The sequence below is a fragment of the Lagenorhynchus albirostris genome, chromosome 9, assembly GCF_949774975.1.
Source record: "Lagenorhynchus albirostris chromosome 9, mLagAlb1.1, whole genome shotgun sequence".
Taxonomy (NCBI): Eukaryota; Metazoa; Chordata; class Mammalia; order Artiodactyla; family Delphinidae; genus Lagenorhynchus; species Lagenorhynchus albirostris.
Genome location: NC_083103.1, coordinates 68,446,553 through 68,467,384, shown reverse-complemented (window position 1 = coordinate 68,467,384; position 20,832 = coordinate 68,446,553). Strand labels below are relative to the sequence as shown.

General features: G+C 38.5%; 1 protein-coding gene across 1 annotated transcript in view; it reads right to left on the bottom strand.

The window, feature by feature from the left end:
• The window catches only part of FAT3 (FAT atypical cadherin 3), a 696,814-nt gene that overhangs the window by 119,038 nt on the left and 556,944 nt on the right, over positions 1-20,832 (bottom strand). Inside the window, exon 7 of the mRNA XM_060157887.1 lies at positions 17,546-17,685. Within this exon, the coding sequence (XP_060013870.1) occupies positions 17,546-17,685 (140 nt within the window). The remainder of the gene's footprint in view (positions 1-17,545; positions 17,686-20,832) is intronic.

Below are 20,832 nucleotides of genomic sequence, written 5' to 3'. Positions count from 1 at the left end.
CTGATAGATGAGAAATGTCATCTCAATGTATTTTAAATTTTTCTTTCTCTTGTTATGAGTGAGGTTGAGCATCTTTTCATATGTTTAAGAACCATTTGCATTTCTTTTTCTGTTAAAACTATATAAGTTCATTCTTCTACGGGTTAGATGGTACTTTTTTCCCTTTATTTTGGGAGCATGAGGATACACATTGCAAATGTTTTCAATTTTGTCATTTATCTTTATTTTGTTTATGGTAATTTTTTTTGCCATGCAAAAGATTTTATTTTTATTTTCATGTAGTTGAATGCATCAGTCTTTTCCCTTATTGTTTCTGGATGTTAAATCATAGTTTAGAGTATTTTCTACATTTCCAGATTTTGGTGATCATGCTTATTTTTTTAAAAAAATTGAATTTAAATGCTTCTTTTTTCTTACATTTACATCTCTAATCCATTTGGAATTTTTCCTAGTATATTATGTGAGGAATGGGTCCCATTTTATTTTATTCCACATGGCTCTCTATTTATTTCAATGCTACTTTTTAGCAGACCATCACTTCCTTACCGATTTGAGAAGTCACTTTTACTGTATACTAACTCTACCTATGCAGATAGTATATTTCTGGCTTTTCTATTTTGTTCCATTGGTTTATCTATCTTTTCATGCAACAACATCAAAATGTTTTAATTACAGAGGCTTTATAGTATTTTTTTCCTTCCAGTTTTCTTGAGACATAATTGACATAAAGCACTGTGTAAGTTTAAGGTGTACAGCATAATGATTTGACTTACATACATCATGAAGTGATTATCATAATGAGTTTAGTCAACATCTATCATCTCATATAGATACAAAATTAAAGAAATGAAAAAACATTTTTCTTTGTGATGAGAACCCTTAGGACTTACTCTCTTAACAAATTTCACATATAACGTACAGCAGTGTTAATTATATTTGTCATGTTGTACATTACATCCCTAGTACTTATTTATCTTATAACTGGAAGTTTGTACCTTTTTACTACCCTTCATCCAGTTCCCCCTCTCCCTCCCACCTGCCTTTGGTAACCATAAATCTGATCTCTTTTTCTATGCGTTTGTTTATTTGTTTGCTTTTGCAGTATAATTGAGCCACAATACTATGTTAGTTCCTGGTGCACAAATAGTGATTCCATATTTCCATTATATATATTTTAATTGTTTGGAAAAGCTAGGCCTTCTCTTTGTTCTCTTCAGGATTTTCATGGTTATTCTTGATTGTTGTTGTTGTTGTTGTTTTGTCTTTATTGAATTTGTTACAATATTGCTTATGTTTTATGTTTTGTTTTTTTGACCATGAGGCATGTGGGATCGTAGATTCCCACCCAGGGATCAAACCCGCACCCCCTGCATTGGAAGGTGAAGATTTAACCCCTGGACCTCCAGGGAAGTCCCGATTGTTGTTCTTCTAAATTAACTTTATAGTCAACTTCTATAGCACCTGACAAAATGATAGCATTTTAAACTGGGGTTATGTTAAAAGTACAGGATAATTAAGGAAGAACTAATTTCTTCATGATGGAGTCTTCCTATCCAAGAACATAGTTTGTCTTTTTTCATTTGTTCAAATCTACTATTTTGTTTTTCAGGAGTGTTTTAGTTTTCCTCAGATAGGTTTTGAACACTTTTAAAGTTTATATATGTGCTAACCTAAATAGTTTCTTTTTCATTACACTTTTTCACTGTTTTTTTTTGGGGGGGGGGTGGGCTATATATGGAGGCCATTAATTTTTGTATGTTAAATTTATAACCTGTTGCTTTACTAATTTTCCTATCATTTGAAGTAGTTTTTCCATTCCCTCCTTGGAGCTTTTCAGATATATAATTACACTACATGTAAATAGAGGTCAGTTTACCTTTTCCTTTATAATTCTTATAACACAAATTACTTTATCTTAGCTAATTGTATTGGCTAATACTTACAGCACAATGTTAAATAGTAGTGGAAACAGTGATATTCTTGTCTTATTCCTGACTAATAAGAAAGACTTTAGTGGTTCTCCATTAAATAATATGCAAGCATCTGGCTGCATTCTAGACAATTATTTACTCTTAGAAATAAATTTAGTCAGACCATGGTTGTTCTCTTAAATAACTGTACTATCCATCACTTTGGTGGAGATGTGCTTTTTGAGTGAGAGGAAAAGGGCCGTGCTACGACTTCTGTGCCAGGACGACCTGCCGTGGGAGTGAGCTTGACGCGGGGACAAGCTTTGCTTGTAGTTTATGGTAGAAAAAGTTTAGAGAAGTGTGCCTATAGCATTTTGGGTATTGTTTTATCTCCACTGTATTTGGAAAGCCATACTAGATTCTTTGAATGCCAATTCTTTCCTTTAAAAAGTTCCAGTTAACTTAGTCAAGATGCTAAAATATTTGTGTTCACAGAAGCAGTCATATTAATGGGATAAAAGAGCCTTTCCGGCCAGCAAGCCTGCCCTGACCGTCCTGAGGTTTCAAAGTTGATGTGCTCTTGAAAAGCTTGCCTCTTTCTGCTTGCTTTGTCCTGAGCCTAATCTACAGTCTGAACAAGTGTTTCTCTGTAAAAGACTTCCCTTTCCTCATTTGCTTTTTATTTCCCACAGTTGGGGCCATTTGTGAGCTCCTGAACTACCAAACAAAGCAAAGTAACTCTCAAAGATGTTGTGTTCAAAATGGTAATTGAAATGCCTAAAGAAGTACAATGGATTCAAAGCAGGAGGAAACCTGAGTGTGGGAAGCCTCTTCAGAGCTGGTTTCAGTGCTGCTCACCACAAACACTTTGGGTTTTGCAGGCTCGTCTAAGCTAAGTCTGGGTAGATGCCAAGTCCAGCCTTACAAAGGCTCATGGCATGAAGTGTCCATGGGGTGAGTTGGAGGCTAAGGCCTCTGTCTTTTATTAGAACCAATTAAATCCTGAATTACTGAAAATTCTGTCCTGCCTCTGTTTGCATTTCAAAACCATACTTAAAACATTCTACAGTTGTGATTTCAAGGATGATGCCTCTTGTATTCTCTCCAAGCCTACAAGTTTTGTTTTTATGCCTAAGGAGAAAAATCGTGTGCTTGTTTTCCAGTTTATAAATCTGTACCATATTCATTTCTTAAACTGTATTATCTCTTGTTTCTCAATGAGGAAAATGAGAATCAGAGAAATTAAGGGATGTGCCCAAGTCACAAGGGCAAGGCCACACTCAAATCTAGGTCTTACGGGGCCAAATTCTGTATACATTCCATTATACAGTTTCCATGTGCACTTAAATTATATACACATTAACTATAAATGTACAAAACATACATGTGAACAAACATGTGTGCAAATATTACGTACCTTGCAATACAGAAATCCTAATTTACCAAACACATAACTGACACGACCATTCTCATTTCAGGAACATTAATCAGGGATTATTCTGAACAGAAAGTTCCCTGCTGGGTTTCCCTGGTGGCACAGTGGTTAAGAATCCGTCTGCCAATGCAGGGGACACGGGTTCGAGCCCTGGTCCGGGAAGATCCCACATGCCGTGGAGCAACTAAGTCCATGCACTACAACTACTGAGCCTCTGCTCTAGAGCCCGCATGCCACAACTACCGAAGCCCGCGCGCCTAGAGTCCGTGCTCTGCAACAAAAGAAGCCACTGCAATGAGAAGCCTGCGCACCACAATGAAGAGTAGCCCCCGCTCACCGCAACTAGAGAAAGCCCACGCACAGCAACGAAGACTCAATACAGCCAAAAATAAATAAATAAAATAAATTTATACATTAAAAATAAAGAAAGTTCCCTGCTGCCTTTAAAATTGGAATCCATTGTTAAGAATTGATTTACTCATAAGTTGTCAGGCACGGATCTATTACATTCAGTGAGATTTTATCATTATTATTTTTTTAACAGAAAGTCTCACAGTAGAGTTGGCTTGCTGCCTTATTTCATCTATATAATTGCACTTGTTCCAGCATTGTCTTAGCCTAAATATACAAGGAAGCTTTGGGCCACTGCCTTTTTCACCTGCTAAGAGGGAGATGATATTAAAGGAAACAAAAGAAAACCCTTGATGAGGGTGTCCCTTGAAAGCCCCTCGATCCAGGGATCATGGAAAGGCATTAGCAAAAGTGATTTGTTTCTACCCTCCACCTCCTTTTAAGCTGGTGCAAAGTGGAGGAAAAGGGTAAGACAAAATCCAAATCTTCAAGTTAAAGTCTGCTTTGTAAGAAAGGAGTCCAGTTAGGAACTCCCAACATCACCTAGAGATAAGAGAGGAATGGAATCCCCATGGCCGTCAAGGGCAAGGCTAACCCAGGAACGCACATCACAGACCACCCAGCCCCAGAGAATAGGGACCCGCTGGCTGGAAGGCTTAGCGGCCAATCTAAATTAACTGCCTTGTGGGGCTTAAGAAATGTGGAAATGATCTGAAAGAGAGTTTTAATCTCAGGTTTGGCTGTGGAGCATACAAATACAAGCTGATTTTCATATCTTTATAGATCAAAGCAGGACATGAATAAGAAAAGCATATGAAAATCACAAAAGCACGTATCATAAGTCCCTGAATAAAATCGATGTAATTTTTAGATTATTATTTGGGCATGAATATCTCTGCCGCCTTTCATGAATAACAGTAAAAGCCACACACATAATATTTTATAGTTAGTAGGTATATTATTACAGTTTTAAGTTGAGAAAAGACTACAATAATAAAACCTACATGTGTCTGACACGTCACAGCTCTCATGATATCGCATAATATCTTATTTATTCTTACAATAACCCCTGAGGTATGTAAGATCTTACTCGCATTATGTTGGAGAAACTGAGTCTCACAAGAGATAGAGCTTCCTCCTGTGGTAACACAGTCAACCACTGGTTAAGTGCTGACTTTGAACCTGGGTCACCTGATTCAGGGTCAGCGCTCCTTCCACTAGACCAAATACTTCCCCTAATGAATTAAGCTGTATATTTTATATACATAGACATGTAAGGGAAAGTTCCTAAGATGGTATCTGATTTTGAGAAGGAAGAAGTGGCTTTGTATATCTACCTGTGTACACCTAGGGTGGCCACCTAACCTGTCTGTGCCTCAGTTTTTCACTGGAAAAATGAATGTAATGATAAAACTTGATTTAACTACTCCCAGAGTGTCAGGGAAATGAAGCTTGTTAAGTGCTATTATGCAAATAACAGATGTTATATATTAATTTTCATCTCTTGGTCTTTTGGACGAGCCAGGCTCTAGATTTATTTAAATTTGCAATGAAGATGCAGCAGCTCATATGGGTTTGGTAGCTATATGGGGAAAGTTGTTAAAATTTGTCATTTCTCATCCTTGGTAGTGTGTGTCTCCGTAGCTCATAAGCTCAGTGGGTGGCAGGGAGGGCTATAAAGAGGTTGGGGTATTTTGCTCTCTTCCTAGCGTGTATGACCAGCGATGAAACATTCTAATGGCCATAGGTGGTGCCATGTTTACAGGGCAGATAGTAGAGCCAGATGAGCGTCTCTTCCTGCCTTAGGATAGGTAGCAAAGATTTAATCCTACTTTTGCGAGGCAGCACGGTGTAGGGGTTGAGAGTGCAGAGCAGTCTCTAGAATCCAACTGCCTACATCTAAACCCTGATCTGCTCAAGTTACTTAACCTCGTTTTGCTTCAATTTCCTTATGTGTAAAATGGGGATGCCAACAGGGGATTCTTTTCCTATTTCCAACGTAATAAGCTATCACAGATTTAGCAGTTTAAAATAACACCCATTTATTATCTCCTAGTTCTACAGGTCAGAAGTTTGAGTATAGTGTGGCTTAGAGTCTCATAAGCCTGAAATCAAGGGGTCGTCAGAGATGTGTTCCCTTCTGGAAGCTCTGGGGATGAATCAGTTCCAAGGTCACTCAGGTTGTTGGCTGCATTTAGTTTCTTGAGGTTAAAGGCCCGAGGTCCCTGCATCTTTGCTGGCTGTCAGCAGGATCCTCTCTCAGATCCTTAAGGCTGCCTACATTCCTTGCTGTGTTGCATCTTCCATATTCAAACTAGCGATGATGTTTCAAATTCTCTCATATTTGGAATCTCTGACTTCCCCTTTGCTGCATCACTTCCGACTCCAGCTGGACAAAATCATCTGCTTAAGGGCTCATGTGATTCGACTGGGTCCACCTAAATAATCTAGGAGAGTCTCACTATCCTAAGATCTGTATCCTTAATTACATCTGCAGGGCCCCTTTTGCCATGAAACATATTTACAAATTCTGACGACTAGGACAACATAGACATCTTGGGTGTGGGACGTGGGTGCATTCTGCCCACCACAAATAGTACCTGCCTCATGGAGTAATTGTGAGAGCTAAGTGAGTTTGTTTGTTTTTGAATATAATATAAACACTTGGGTTTTTAATCTATTTTAAGTGTTTCAGTCCATTATAATAATTATTCTTTTTGATGCTCAAATTATCCCATCTTTGACCAGTGGAAGGCAGTTCAAGTTGTCTCTCGTCACCTTCTAACAAGATTCCACTAGGTTTTTCTGGCAGGATAAGATGCCCAGGCTCCTGCCCCAAACCTGGAATCAGCTATTTCTATGAGGAATCCTGGTTCCTTTCCATGGGAAATGGTATGTAGAGACCACAGTCTGGGTGCTAAGAGTAGAATCTCTCTTCAAATGGATTTGTAGTGCTCTTGTATGTTTGGACAATAACTTCATCCTTCTCAGCATCTCATTATTCCTGTCCCTTATGAACCTCTGGTCTCACCTGGATGTTCCCACTTCCCCTCTTATTTATAACAGCCAGTGTTCCTGTGATTCCTCACCTTTCCGCCAACCAGACTGTCCCACTTCTCTTAATTTTTTCATTCTTCTCATCTAAGCCAGACACCCTTGCTCATCTCTGACCTTCTACGACATCAAGTGGGGAATACTTCCATAATGCTGAAGAATAGTGGTACCCTTTTTCACAGATTATTTCTATTTTAAAAAAATTTCTTGAAGGGAGCTAACTTCCTATTTGCTATCCAGGGCTTTGGTAGGCAAACTCAACTCTTTCTTAACCCAGAACAACAGTGCTTTGAAACACCATGGCAGCAGCCAGCCCAGTCACCAGAGCAGGGAGGCATCAGAAAACCAACAACCCCCTCAGGTATGTATGTTTCCTAGGAAGCCTGGGTGACTGCATGTTGAAATTTTTAACTAGAGTTTCTGAGTAATGAAAATATTGAGGAGTTAGTTTACCTTAACCATTTTTGAGCCACCTACCCACTTAAAAACATGATAAATACTAAGGGGCTACTCTCTGAAAAAATATACATGCACACCAAAATATATCAACAATTTCATAAGCTTCAAGGATCTGCCAGGGACTCAAACTATCTTGAAGAGTCTAATTTGTTTGCAAAACTAAGTTCTGATTTGCATTAGCTTGTTGGAAGCAGCTGGATGTGGAGGTTGGGAGGGGGTGTGGACAGAAGGGAACATAGCTGGAACCAGGGTATTGGTTTTAAATTTCTCCACTCAACATTATTCATGCTCTGGTCTAGACCAATGAATGTTATTTCTGGTACCAGTCATGAATTATTTGCTACCATTCTACAATATTATATTTGTAGAAATTGGAAGTCAGCTCTTAATAACTTGGGATAATTCTTGGAATACAGAAAGCACTCAAAAATGTTGGCTGGTTTTAGGCAAAGAAAAGACTGTCAAAGAGCTGTCAAATGTGGCCAACCCGGGAGGGACCATCAGGAACCAGGAAAAGCTCACTAACATACTCTGGGTCTTGTGTGCTTACAGAGCTCTTGACAATTTCTATATGGTTCATCAGCATTGACAGTGCCTTAATGGATCATCTCTCACTTTCTACCCCAAGACTAGTCAGATGGTTTCCAAGATGGTTCTCCACTAAAGGCTTGGGATGCAGCACTGGATAATCCCTTCTTCAGAGCACTGTCTCAGGCACTCACTTATTTCTCACAACAACCTGTGGGGCAGTCCCCATGATACAAATGCTCAGAGACGTTAAGTGATAATGGTAATAATAATAGCAGTAGTAGCTACTATTTATTGAGCACTCATTATGTTTCAACCTCTTGCTATTATTCTTTTGTTTAATTAATTTATTTTTTTATTCAGCAGGTTCTTATTAGCCATCCTTTTTATACATATCAGTGTATACATGTCAATCCCAATCTCCCAATTCATCACACCACCACCACCACCCCCCGCTGCTTTCCCCCCTTGGTGTCCATACGTTTGTTCTCTACATCTGTGTCTCAATTTCTGCCCTGCAAACCGGTTCATCTGTACCATTTTTCTAAGTTCCACATATATGCGTTAATATGCAATATTTGTTTTTAACTTTCTGACTTATTTCACTCTGTATGACAGTCTCTAAATTCATCCATGTCCCTACAAATGACCCAGTTTCGCTCCTTTTCATGGCTGAGTAATATTCCATTGTATATATGTACCACATTTTCTTTATCCATTTGTCTGTTGCTGGGCATTTAGGTTGCTTCCATGACCTAGCTATTGTAAATAGTGCTGCAATGAACATTGGGGTGCATGTGTCTTTTTGAATTATGGTTTTCTCTGGGTATATGCCCAGTAGTGGGATTGCAGGGTCATATGATAATTCTATTTTTAGTTTTTTAAGGAACCTCCATACTGTTCTCCATAGTGGCTGTATCAATTTACAATCCCACCAGCAGTGCAAGAGGGTTCTGTTTTCTCCACACCCACTCCAGCATTTGTTGTTTGTAGATTTTCTGATGATGGCCATTCTAACTGGTGTGAGGTGATACCTCATTGTAGTTTTCATCTGCATTTCTCTAATAATTAGTGATGTTGAGCAGCTTTTCATGTGCTTCTTGGCCATCTGTATTTCCACTATGGAGAAATGTCTATTTAGGTCTTCTGCCCATTTTTTGATTGGTTTGTTTGTTTTTTTAATATTGAGCTGCATGAGCTGTTTATATATTTTGGAGATTAATCCTTTGTCCATTGATTCATTTGCAAATAGTTTTTCCCATTTTGAGGGTTGTCTTTTCATCTTGTTTGTAGTTTCCTTTGCTTTGCAAAAGCTTTTAAGTTTCATTAGGTCCCATTTGTTTATTTTTCTTTTTATTTCCATTACTCTAGGAGGTGGATCAAAAAGATCTTGTTGTGATTTATGTCAAAGAGTGTTCTTCCTATGTTTTCCTCTAAGAATTTTATGGTGTCCAGTCTTACATTTAGGTCTATAATACATCTTGAGCTTATTTTTGTGTATGGTGTTAGGGAGTGTTCTAACTTCATTCTTTTGCATGTAGTTGTCCAGTTTTCCCAGCACCACTTACTGAAGAGACTGTCCTTTCTGCATGGTATACCCTTGCCTCCTTTGTCATAGATTAGTTGACCATAGGTGTGTGCATTTATCTCTGGGCTTTATATCCTGTTCCATTGATCTATATTTCTGTTCTTGTGCCAGTACCATATTGTCTTGATTACTGTAGCTTTGTAGTGTAGTCTGAAGTCAGGGAGCCTGATTCCTCCAGCTCCATTTTTTTCCCTCAAGGCTGCTTTGGCTATTCGGGGCCTTTTGTGTCTCCATACAGATTTTAAGATTTTTTGTTTTAGTTCTGTAAAAAATGCCATTGGTAATTTGATAGGGATTGCATTGAATCTGTAGGTTGCGTTGGGTAGTATAGTCATTTTCACAATACTGATTCTTCCAATCCAAGAACATGGTATATCTCTCCGTCTGTTGGTATCATCCTTAATTTCTTTCAACAGTGTCTTAATAGTTTTCTGCATACAGGTCTTTTGTCTCCCTAGGTAGGTTTATTCCTAGGTATTTTATTCTTTTTGTTGCAATGGTAAATGGAAGTGTTTCCTTAATTTCTCTTTCAGAGTTTTCATCATTAGTGTATAGGAATGCAAGAGACTTCTGTGCATTAATTTTGTATCCTGCAACTTTACCAAATTCATTGATTAGCTCTAGTAGTTTTCTGGCATCATCTTTAGGATTCTCTTTGTATAGTATCATGTCATCTGCAAACAGTGAAGTTTTACTTCTTCTTTTCCAATTTGTGTTCCTTTTATTTCTTTTTCTTCTCTGATTGCCATGGATAGGACTTCCAAAACTATGTTGAATAATAGTGGTGAGAGTGGACATCCTTGTCTTGTTCCTGATCTTAGAGGAAATGCTTTCAGTTTTTCACCATTGAGAATGATGTTTGCTGTGGGTTTGTTGTATATGGCCTTCATTATGTTGAGGTAGGTTCCCTCTACGCCCACTTTCTGGGGAGTTTTTATCATAAATGGGTGTTGAATTTTGTCAAAAGCTTTTTCTGCATCTATTGAGAAGATCATATTGTTTTTATTCTTCAATTTGTTAATATGGTGTATCACATTGATTAATTTGCATATACTGAAGAATCCTTGCATCCCTGGGATAAGTCCCACTTGATCATGGTGTACGATGCTTTTAATGTGCTGTTGGATTCTGTTTGCTGGTATTTTGTTGAGGAATTTTGCATCTATATTCATCAGTGAGATTGGTCTGTAATTTTATTTTTTTGTTTTGGTTTTGGTATCAGGGTGACGGTGTCCTCATAGAATGAGTTTGGGAGTGTTCCTTCCTCTGCAATTTTTTGGAAGAGTTTGAGAAGGATAGGTGTTAGCTCTTTTCTAAATGTTTGATGTAATTCACCTGTGAAGCCATCTGGTTCTGGACATCTGTTTGCTGTAAGATTTTTAAACACAGTTTCAATTTCATTACTTGTGATTGGTCTGTTCATATTTTCTATTTCTTCCTGTTTCAGGCTTGGAATGTTACACCTTTCTAAGATATTGTTCATTTATTCCAGATTGTCAATTTTATTGGCATAGAGTTGCTTGCGGTAGTCTCTTAGGATGCTTTGTATTTCTGTGGTATCTGTTGTAACTTTTCCTTTTTCATTTCTAATTTTATTGATTTGAGTCCTCTCCCTCTTTTTCTTGATGAGTGACTAATGGTTTATCAATTTTGTTTATCTTCTCAAAGAACCAGCTTTTAGTTTTATTGATCTTTGCTATTGTTTTCTTTGTTTCTATTTCCTTTATTTCTGATCTGATCTTTATGATTTCTTTCCTTCTGCTAACTTTGGGCTTTTTTTGTTCTTCTTTATCTAATTCCTTTAGGTGTAAGGTTGGATTGTTTTTTTGAGATTTTTCTTGTTTCTTGAGGTAGGCTTGTATAGCTATAAACTTCCCTCTTAGAACTGCTTTTGCTGCATCCCATAGGTTTTGGATCATTGTGTTTTCATTACCATTTGTCTCTAGGTATTTTTTGATTTCCTCAGTGATCTCTTGGTTATTTAGTAACATATTGTTTAGCCTCCATGTGTTTGTGTTTTTTTCCTTGTAATTGATTTCTAATCTCATAGTGTTGTGGTGAGAAAAGATGCTTAATATGATTTCAATTTTCTTCAATTTAATGAGGCTTGATTTGTGACCCAAGATGTGATCTGTCCTGGAGAACGTTCCATGCACACTTGAGAAAAAAGTGTAATCTGCTGTTTTTGGATGGAATGTCCTATAAATATCAATTAAATCTATCTTGTCTATTGTGTCATTTAAAGCTTGTGTTTCCTTATCAATTTTCTGTTTGGATGTCTGTCCATTGGTGTAAGTGAGGTGTTAAAGTCCCCCACTATTATTGTGTTACTGTTGATTTCCTCTTTTATAGCTGTTAGCAGTTGCCTTATGTATTGAGGTGCTCCTATGTTGGGTGCATATATATTTATAATTGTTAAATCTTCTTCTTGGATTGATCCCTTGATCATTATGTAGTGTCCTTCCTTGTCTCTTGTAACATTCTTTATTTTAAAGTCTATTTTATCTGATATGAGTATTGCTACTCCAGCTTTCTTTTGATTTCCATTTACGTGGAATATCTTTTTCCATCCCCTCACTTTCAGTCTGAATGTGTCCCTAGGTCTGAAGTGGGTCTCTTGTAGACAGCACATATATGGTTCTTGTTTTTGTATCCACTCAGCAAGCCTGTGTCTTTTGGTTGGAGCATGAATCCATTTACGTTTATGGTAATTATCAGTATGTATGTTCCTATTACCATTTTCTTAGTTATTTTGGGTTTGTTTTTGTAGGTCCTTTTCTTCTTTTGTGTTTCTCACTTAGTGAATTTCCTTTAGCATTTGTTGTAGAGCTGTTTTGTTGGTGCTGAATTCTCTTAGCTTTTGCTTGTCTGTAAAGCTTTTGATTTCTCTGTTGAGTGTGAATGATATCCTTGCCGGGTAGAGTAATTTTGGTCGTAGGTTCTTCCCTTTCATCACTTTAACTATATCATGCCACTCCCTTCTGGCTTGTAGAGTTTCTGCTGAGAAATCAGCTGTTAATCTTATGGGAGTTCCCTTGTATGTTATTTGTCATTTTTCCCTTGCTGCTTTCAATAATTTTTCTTTGTCTTTAATTTTTGCCAAGTTGATTACTATGTGTCTCGGCATGTTTCTCCTTGGGTTTATCCTGTATGGGACTCTCTGCACTTCTTGGACTTGGGTGGTTATTTCCTTTCCCATGTTAGGGAAGTTTTTGACTATAATCTCTTCAAATATTTTCTCGAGTCCTTTCTCTCTCTCTCTTCTCCTTCTGGGACCCCTATAATGTGAATGTTTTTGCGTGTAATGTTGTCCCAGAGGTCTCTTAGGCTGTCTTTATTTCTATTCATTCTTTTTTCTTTATTCTGTTCCGTGGCAGTGAATTCCACCATTCTGTCTTCCAGGTCACTTATCCGTTCTTCTGCCTCAGTTATTCTGCTATTGATTTCTTCTAGTGTATTTTTCATTTCAGTTATTGTGTCGTTCAACTCTGTTTGTTTGTTCTTTAATTCTTCTAGATCTTTGTTTAACATTTCTTGCATCTTCTCTACCTTTGCCTCCATTCTTTTTCCGAGGTCTTGGATCATCTTCATTACCATTATTCTGAGTTATTTTTCTGGAAGGTTTCCTATATCCACTTCATTTAGTTTCTTTTCTGGGGTTTTATCTGGTTCCTTCATCTGGTACATAGCCCTCTGCCTTTTCATCTTGTCTATTTTTCTGTGAATGTGGTTTTTGTTCCACAGCCTGCAGGATTGTAGTTCTTCTTGCTTCTGCTGTCTGCCCTCTGGTGGATGAGGCTAAGAGGCTTGTGCAAGTTTCCTGATGTGCAGGACTGGTGGTGGGTAGAGCTGGCTGGTGCTTTGGTGGGCAGAGCTCAGTAAAACTTTAATCCACTTGTCTGCTGGTGGGTGGGGCTGGGTTCCCTCCCTGTTGGTTTTTTGGCCTGAGGCAACCCAGCACTGGTGCCTACCTGGGCTCTTTGGTTGGGCTAATGGTGGACTCTGGGATGGCTCATGCCAAGGAGTACTTCCCAGAACTTCTGGTGCCAGTGTCCTTGTCCTCATGGTGAGACACAGTCACCCCCTGCCTCTGCAGAAGACCCTCCAACACTAGCAGGTAGGTCTGGTTCAGTCTCCTATGGGGTCACTGCTCCTTCCCCTGGGTCCTGATGTGCACACTACTTTGTGTGTGCCCTCCAAGAGTGGAGTCTCTGTTTCTCCCTGTCCTGTCAAAGTCCTGCAATCAAATCCCAGTAGGCTTCAAAGTCTGATTCTCTAGGAATTCCTCCTCTGGTTGCCGGACCCCCAGATTGGGAAGCCTGACGTGGGGCTCAGAACCTTTACTCCAGTGGGTGGACTTCTGTGGTATAAGTGTTCTCCAGTTGGTGAGTCACCCACACAGCAGTTATGGGATTTGATTTTATTGTTTTTGTGCCCCTCTTACTGTCTCACTGTGGCTTCTCCTGTGTCTTTGGATGTGGGGTATCTTTTTTGGTGAGTTCCAGTGTCTTCCTGTCGATTATTGTGGAGCAGTTAGTTGTGATTCTGGTGTTCTTGCAAGAGAGACTGAGAGCTCATCCTTCTACTCTGCCATTTTGAACCAATCTCCCTTGCTATTATTCTGTTTATGTAATCCTCACAGCACCTCTAATGATGTAGGTACTGGTACCCCCATTTCATAGATGAAGGGACTAGGGTGCAGAGAAATTAAGTGACCTGCACCGGCTGGAGGTGACTCAGTTAGTAAATAGTAGAGTTGGGATTAGGACATGGATTTATTCCCTACAAAGCCCAGTTTGTCAAATACTATGCTATTTATATAAAGCACAATAATATCCTACATAAAATCAACAACTCTTTTATACTGAGGCCCTTGTCCAGGAGGTTTTTGTAAAGAGGATGCTTTGTTCTTGTGTTTAGTACGTCTGCATCCTTATAACTTGAAGTCCACCGAACCCTTTTACATTCTGTACTCATGCTAGAGAATCTCAGAGAGGAAAAGGATGTTTATTCGTCACCAGATATTGTAGCTCTGAGGCACAAGAATTCTGGGAGAACAGGCCAAAACTGAAGATGAGGGAACGGTTTTCTTGTAGACACAGAGGTCCCTGAGGCTGTGATTTATTTGACATTTGTGAAGTGAAATTCAACAGGTTTTTTATGGCTGATTTGAAGCCCATGTCATACCATGTTTCATGGTTCCAAATGAACAAAGTAGAGAAAAGTTCCCCAAAGAAAACTGAACAGGTGTTTTGGGGGCTACAGGACATTTCTGTTATATGGTGAAGAATCTCCATTTGATGGTAAATCATTAAGTTGCCTCAGGTCATGGGTTGGAGTGTGCTTTAGTGGTTTCTAAAAGAAGCCTAGAATGCCTTTCCTTTCCACAAATATCCTTTTAGTAAAAATGTCCTTGACACTGAGGGCTTTGACTAATTCAGAAATTGCTCCTGTCAGCACTGCCAGAGGAGCCATGGCAAATGTGAGCAGAGGCCTGGACTGGCAGAGGCTGGTGGGTCCTCAGGCTCAAATACACCCAGATAGACAGAATATTGGTTTTCTGATGGTAATAATGATGGCACACAAATTTATGCTTTGGAAACTGTTAGTTCTCACTTCTTGAGAAGGTCATGGCCCTGGAGACACAGGGTAACTTGGGAGCTTCTGACAAGAAAATCTCTTGATATCCTAATTTATTAACCTATTGAGCTTGGGCTTGCCAAAGGGAACCTCCAAGTTCACCCCAATTCTCTAATTCCTAACTGTACACTAGTCTGAAGTAAGATCAGCAAAAGCAGGATGTGAACAACGTGTACATTCAAAGTCTTGTAATACATGCTTCCATATTAATTTTTTTAAGTGGGTGCACATCAGTTATCTGGGTTTAAAACTCTGAACCACTGTGACTTCAGGCATGTATTACAGTTCCCTGCACATGGTATGAACTCAAGAAATATTTGTAGAAAAGATGCTGTTGAATGATTTATCATCTGGTCCTAATGAAATTCTGAAATAAAAGTTTCATAGATAATTTTTTTTGGTTAACATTTATCAGCTGTGTGCTTTGGAGATCCAGCATACCTGCCATTCAGACCCTATTGAAAATGTAATATCTACTATCCATTAATTCATTCTAAAATATTTAATATGTATCTATAACATTCTGGGCACAATGAATCACCATTTAATTCCACTGTTATGAAACTCTGGAGAAAAGTAAGTAATGAATAGGATTCCATGCTTTTATTTGTATTTTATCCAAATACATCTTATGTTTCTAAGTGGTGCTAAAAGGTTGAAGTTGGATATGTTAAGACACGGCTAATTTAAAAAGTCTAATTTAAATTCCCATTTAAAGTGAATTAGCACTAAAGACTTAGCAATGCTACAAGTGGGTTGTTTTGTATTAGTCTTTAGATTGTGTGATTCATGCAGGATCTCAATCTTGGGGTCCTTTCCAGGTATCCCTATCTTTTGAAGATACTCTGAAGCAGTCTGGATTTAGGTAGGGTGACCATACAATTTACTGTCTCAACTGGGGCAACTTTGAGTGTGATAATTACACCAGTGCAATAAGTATAAATGGGATTCTCTCAGGCAAATAGGGTCGTATATTCATCCTAGGAAAGGACATGGGTTGAAAGATCAGGAGTTGATACACACGGGCTGCCTTATCAAGTGCATGTCACGTCCCCTTTCTGGGTTTCAGTTTATCTGAATGAAAAGTAAAAGGGTTGTACTAAAACCAAAGCTACTGTTTCCTTCAAACTCCGCCACTTTATGCTTACAAACAGTCTCAAAGGAAAGAGTCTCATTATGTTTTTGAAACAGCTTCAAACTGAGAGACAGCTGGACAGACAAACACATAAAACCCTTCTCCTCTCCCCTTTTAAAAACCACACTGTTATAAACGCTTACATCATAGTTGAAATAAATCAACACTTGCTTACTTTAGGGTTGGTAAACATTTCATCTTCAATACCTGAAGCATTGTGTTGAGAAGGATTCTGAGGCCACATCTGCGCTCAGCAGGAAAGAAACCAAAACAACCAAACAAACAAAGACCCTTGATCCATTCGTGATGGTTTCTGGGGTCATGGGAACAGAAGAGAGAGGCAGGGAGGGTGGGAGGGGTTAGGGGCTGTGTGTGTGTGCCAGTCGTCCGCTATAACTGGCTTAAGGTCTCTGGTGCTAAAATACAAAACAAACAAACAAAAATCTCATATGTAGGGTAGATCTGCTCCATATTGATATCTAACACTGTATTAGTCTCACCCAGAGATTTTTTTTTTTTTTTTTTTTTGTTGCGGTACGCGGGCCTCTCACTGTTGTGGCTTCTCCCGTTGCGGAGCACAGGCTCCGGACGCGCAGGCTCAGCGGCCATGGCTCGCGGGCCCAGCTTTTCCGCGGCATGTGCGATTCTCCCGGACCGGGGCACGAACCCGTGTCCCCTGCATCGGCAGGCGGACTCTCAACCACTGCGCCACCAGGGAAGCCCTCACCCAGAGATTTTTTTCTCCTCTTCCTTGTTCTCAGCGCCCTTTCATGAACACTCAAGTAGCAGAGTAGAAGTGATGGTCCTCAAGCCTGGCTGCATGTTAGAATCACATAGGACCTCTGGGATTGGGGCCCAAGCTTTATTGGTTTTAACATCCTCCACAACCAGGGGATTTTACTGTCCAGCCAGGATGAAGAACCGCTGGCATAGGGTCTGGAACGGGAGATGGGAGCCAGGACACCCAGCTCTCTTGTTCTTTATTAAGGCTGTGTGACCTTGGATATATTACTTAGATTATCTTAGTTTGTAAAATGAATTTGGACTCAGGCATTCTCTAGCTTTAACTTTCTGTGACTAAAGCATGAGGAGGTGAAGAATAGCATGGTGTGTTAACTCAGACACTACAGATGTCCTTCTCTTTGTAAATTCAAGGAAAGCTGACTTTGTTGTCAAAGAGATAAATCTTACAGGAAATGATCGGGAAACAAATACACATCACTCTCCCATGCATGAAAAATCATAATTTCTTGAAAGAGGCAGCTAAGTTATGTAATATTGTTGATAGAATCCTTTGTCTAAGCTGTTCTTGCAAATGCTTTTTTTTTAAGTGCTAAAAATCCATGGACATAATTTACTACTTTCAACACATATTTTAATTGCTTGTACCTCTGACTTTAGCAGACTTCTCGGCATTCCCGCTATTTAGTAATTTGACATCTTACCTGAGTGACAGCAACATTTGTCCCATCGGTGACTTCCACACTCATATTATAGATGGACCTCTGCTCTGCATCCAAAGGTTTTGCAATGACAATGGTCCCAACGCCCTTCTCTGCGTCAAAAGAGCTGTCAAAATTGCCCCCTGACGAGTTCACAAAAACAACAGGAAATTAGCATATCTGAAAAGTTATTACACATATTGAAGCATACAGCTTTAAAGGGACATCTTATATAGAAACGTTTTTTGACAGGCATCCCTATTGCTCAATTTTGTACATCTTAAATGGGACCCTTTGTTTTTTAACTTAATTCATATTTCAAAGCACAGCCTCTACAATGCATAACAAATATCACAAAAAAGAATGTATTGCAAAAATCCCCTCAGCACTAATGTTATAGCAGTGAAGCATAAGCTGACTCCAGAAAATATTTAGAAAGCCAAAGTCCCTTCAACCCCTTGTGGCTTCTGGGCTAGGAATTTGTAGATCTTTTGCTTTTCCAAAGTATTGATAGATTAAATTCTAGGTAAACAAACAGTCCAATTATTATTAACAAAAATGAGTAGACACTCTGAAATCCATTCCAGGATTGATGGTAAACATGTGGTTGGTAGAGTTCAGATTCCCTCAATTAGATGTCAGAAATAAAGTTATAAATATTAGAAAATAAGAAAAAGCAATAAAATTGAATTTCTTATTAAAAGTTCTCTCTCTGTAAGTTGGGATATTTATAGAAATATATTTTTGCCATCTTGACAGTGTGACTTAACTTCCTCCCCCCAAAATAGAAAGTTTATGGGAGATTTACAAAATGAAATCTGGAAAGAAGAAGATGAAAACATCAGCTATGGAACATCAACTGATAAAATAATCCATAGAAAAGTTTAGAAAACTTTACTTTTCTCCCCCTGAACTAGGTGTAATCCATAAGCTGTAACTGATGTGCCTAAGACAGCATAGACTTTGTGGAAATTACTGTAGGTGTTTCCATCTCTGTGAACCAAAGTGTAGTTTATGATCTTTTTCAAAATGAAAGATTTTTTTTTTTTAAGGGGAGAGAAGATACTGGTATAAGTGCTGGAACAATTTTAATTAATTATCAGTATATGTTCACAAGCTCTATTTACTTTAGCCTGAAATTTCATCATGTCCACAAATTTTGTTCTTGGACAGTAATTTTATTTAACTACAGCACGTAGGGCAATGCATTTACTGAATTTCATATTTTAGAAAAGAAATTTTGGCTTCTCTTTTTTGCATTTAATTTTGATTATCAGTCAACAATATACAATTTCTATGATATTAGAATTAGAAATGGGCAGATGAGTTAAAGGAAAAGAGAATTTTACCTGAACTGCTGGAATCTGATGTATAATGACACGAAATAAATAATATGGTGTATTTAAAAAAAACCTGGTCATACATATGATCAGGTTTTTCAGATACTTATTGCGTGTAGCTGTCATATACACTTGAGATTATTTAATTGCTAGAGAGAACATAATTGCCCTTGACATTTAATTAAAGTTAAGGAGATATGGGTGTACCAGAGAATTGCTTGGAGATGTATTTTTCAAAAATTTCATCTCAAAAAGAGACTCATCTTCCACTTAATATCTTTAATTGATTTACTGAGAAATACTAAATGTTAACTCCAAAAAATGTCTTTTGAAGAACAGGATAAAGAGAAAGGGGAGGAAATCTAGGCTGAAAGGGAAGTAAGCCTTAGGTCACCATGCCTATTTCAAAGGGAATGTTTCATCTTGATAATCACATGAAATGAAATGTACGACTGATTCAAGTGTCTTGAATAACCCTCCTAATGAGCAAAGAAAAATCATTTGCTATCAAGTGGTATATTATGAAAAAAAAACCTCTGCCATGGAAACTTTCAAAGAAAAGACATAAAATTGCCTCAGACTGTGTAGAAGGAAAGATGGGAAAGCAACTTCTCAAGCCATTTCTAGTGGGTATTAAATCATATTTTAAATCACATTTAAAATCATCTTTAGAATGTCTTCCTAACCAAGATTTTTACTTTCTTAAATTTGAGTACTATGATTTTTTTGGGGGGGAGTGGAGGAGGGTCAATTATTTTGGAAGGTGAAAATTTGTAGGTCAAAGTAAAATAGAAACTACACTAACTATAAGCCTTTAATTTGCTCCAGTTTGAAGACAAATAAAAATGAAATTTAGAGAACACACAAGCAAAGATTTCCAGTTTCAGTTACTGTTTCCATGGGGCAACTCTATTTCCTCTCCCTCACTGCCCTAGAGTCACATTTTCCTCGGGGCCTTCCCTATACAGAAATACATCATCGTTTCATGTGCTTAGTGGCATAAAATTTACATATTTTACATATGGCATATAGATTGTGCACCTTCTTATTAGTCATTTTTTGTATCAAAAAACATTTTTGGCTACGTTTATGGTGGTGTTTTTTAATTTTTATTTTATGTTGGAGTATAGTTGAGTAACAATGTTGTGTTAGTTTCAGGTGTACAGCAAAGTGATTCAGTTATACATATACATGTACCTATCCTTTTTCAAATTCTTTTCCCATTTAGGTTATTGGAGAACACTGGGCAGAGCACAGGGAACTCTCCTCAATATGGTAGTGATTTTTTACAGTTTTCTCTCCTCCTGCCTGCCTGTGTGTGTGTGTGTGTGTGTGTGTGTGTGTGTGTGTGTGTATCTCCCCCATTCACCTTTACTGTTTCAAATACTCTAGAACAGAAAAGTTGAAAGGGGCAGGGGAGATAGACAAAGAAAGCCTGTGAGTGTCTTTCCATCCATCAATAAGGCTAGCAGCCTCTGATACTCACTTCTAGGGCTTTAGCTCCTAGTTAAACCAAGATTTCATGTAAAACCAGGTTCCCCAAATCTTCCCTGAGTTTTAAAATGAATTTCTGACAAGGGATACAGAATCTGGACCAGCAGTTCACCATCAACCCTCCCACAATTTCATAACCTACCACTTAAGCCTCCCATTTCATGAACGACTCCATCTCTCTCCCCCAGGCCTCAGTTTTCAGGCTCCCTTTTAGCCTGAAAGGTTATTTCATTTTGTAGGAACCCATGTCCAATTCATCTGGGGTGAGAATATTAAATGGAAGGAGTCTGCTTTCACTAGCAGCATTCTGTTTAAAGAAGATGTGCTTCCTCAGAGCCAGTAACAACATGCAAAGCCAGAGTGTGCTGGGGCAGCAGCGCTGGGCTAAACAAAGGGTGGGGAGGAGGGAGGACACTGCGGAGCTGGTCTGATTTCAACAAAGTGGGGAATTAAGAG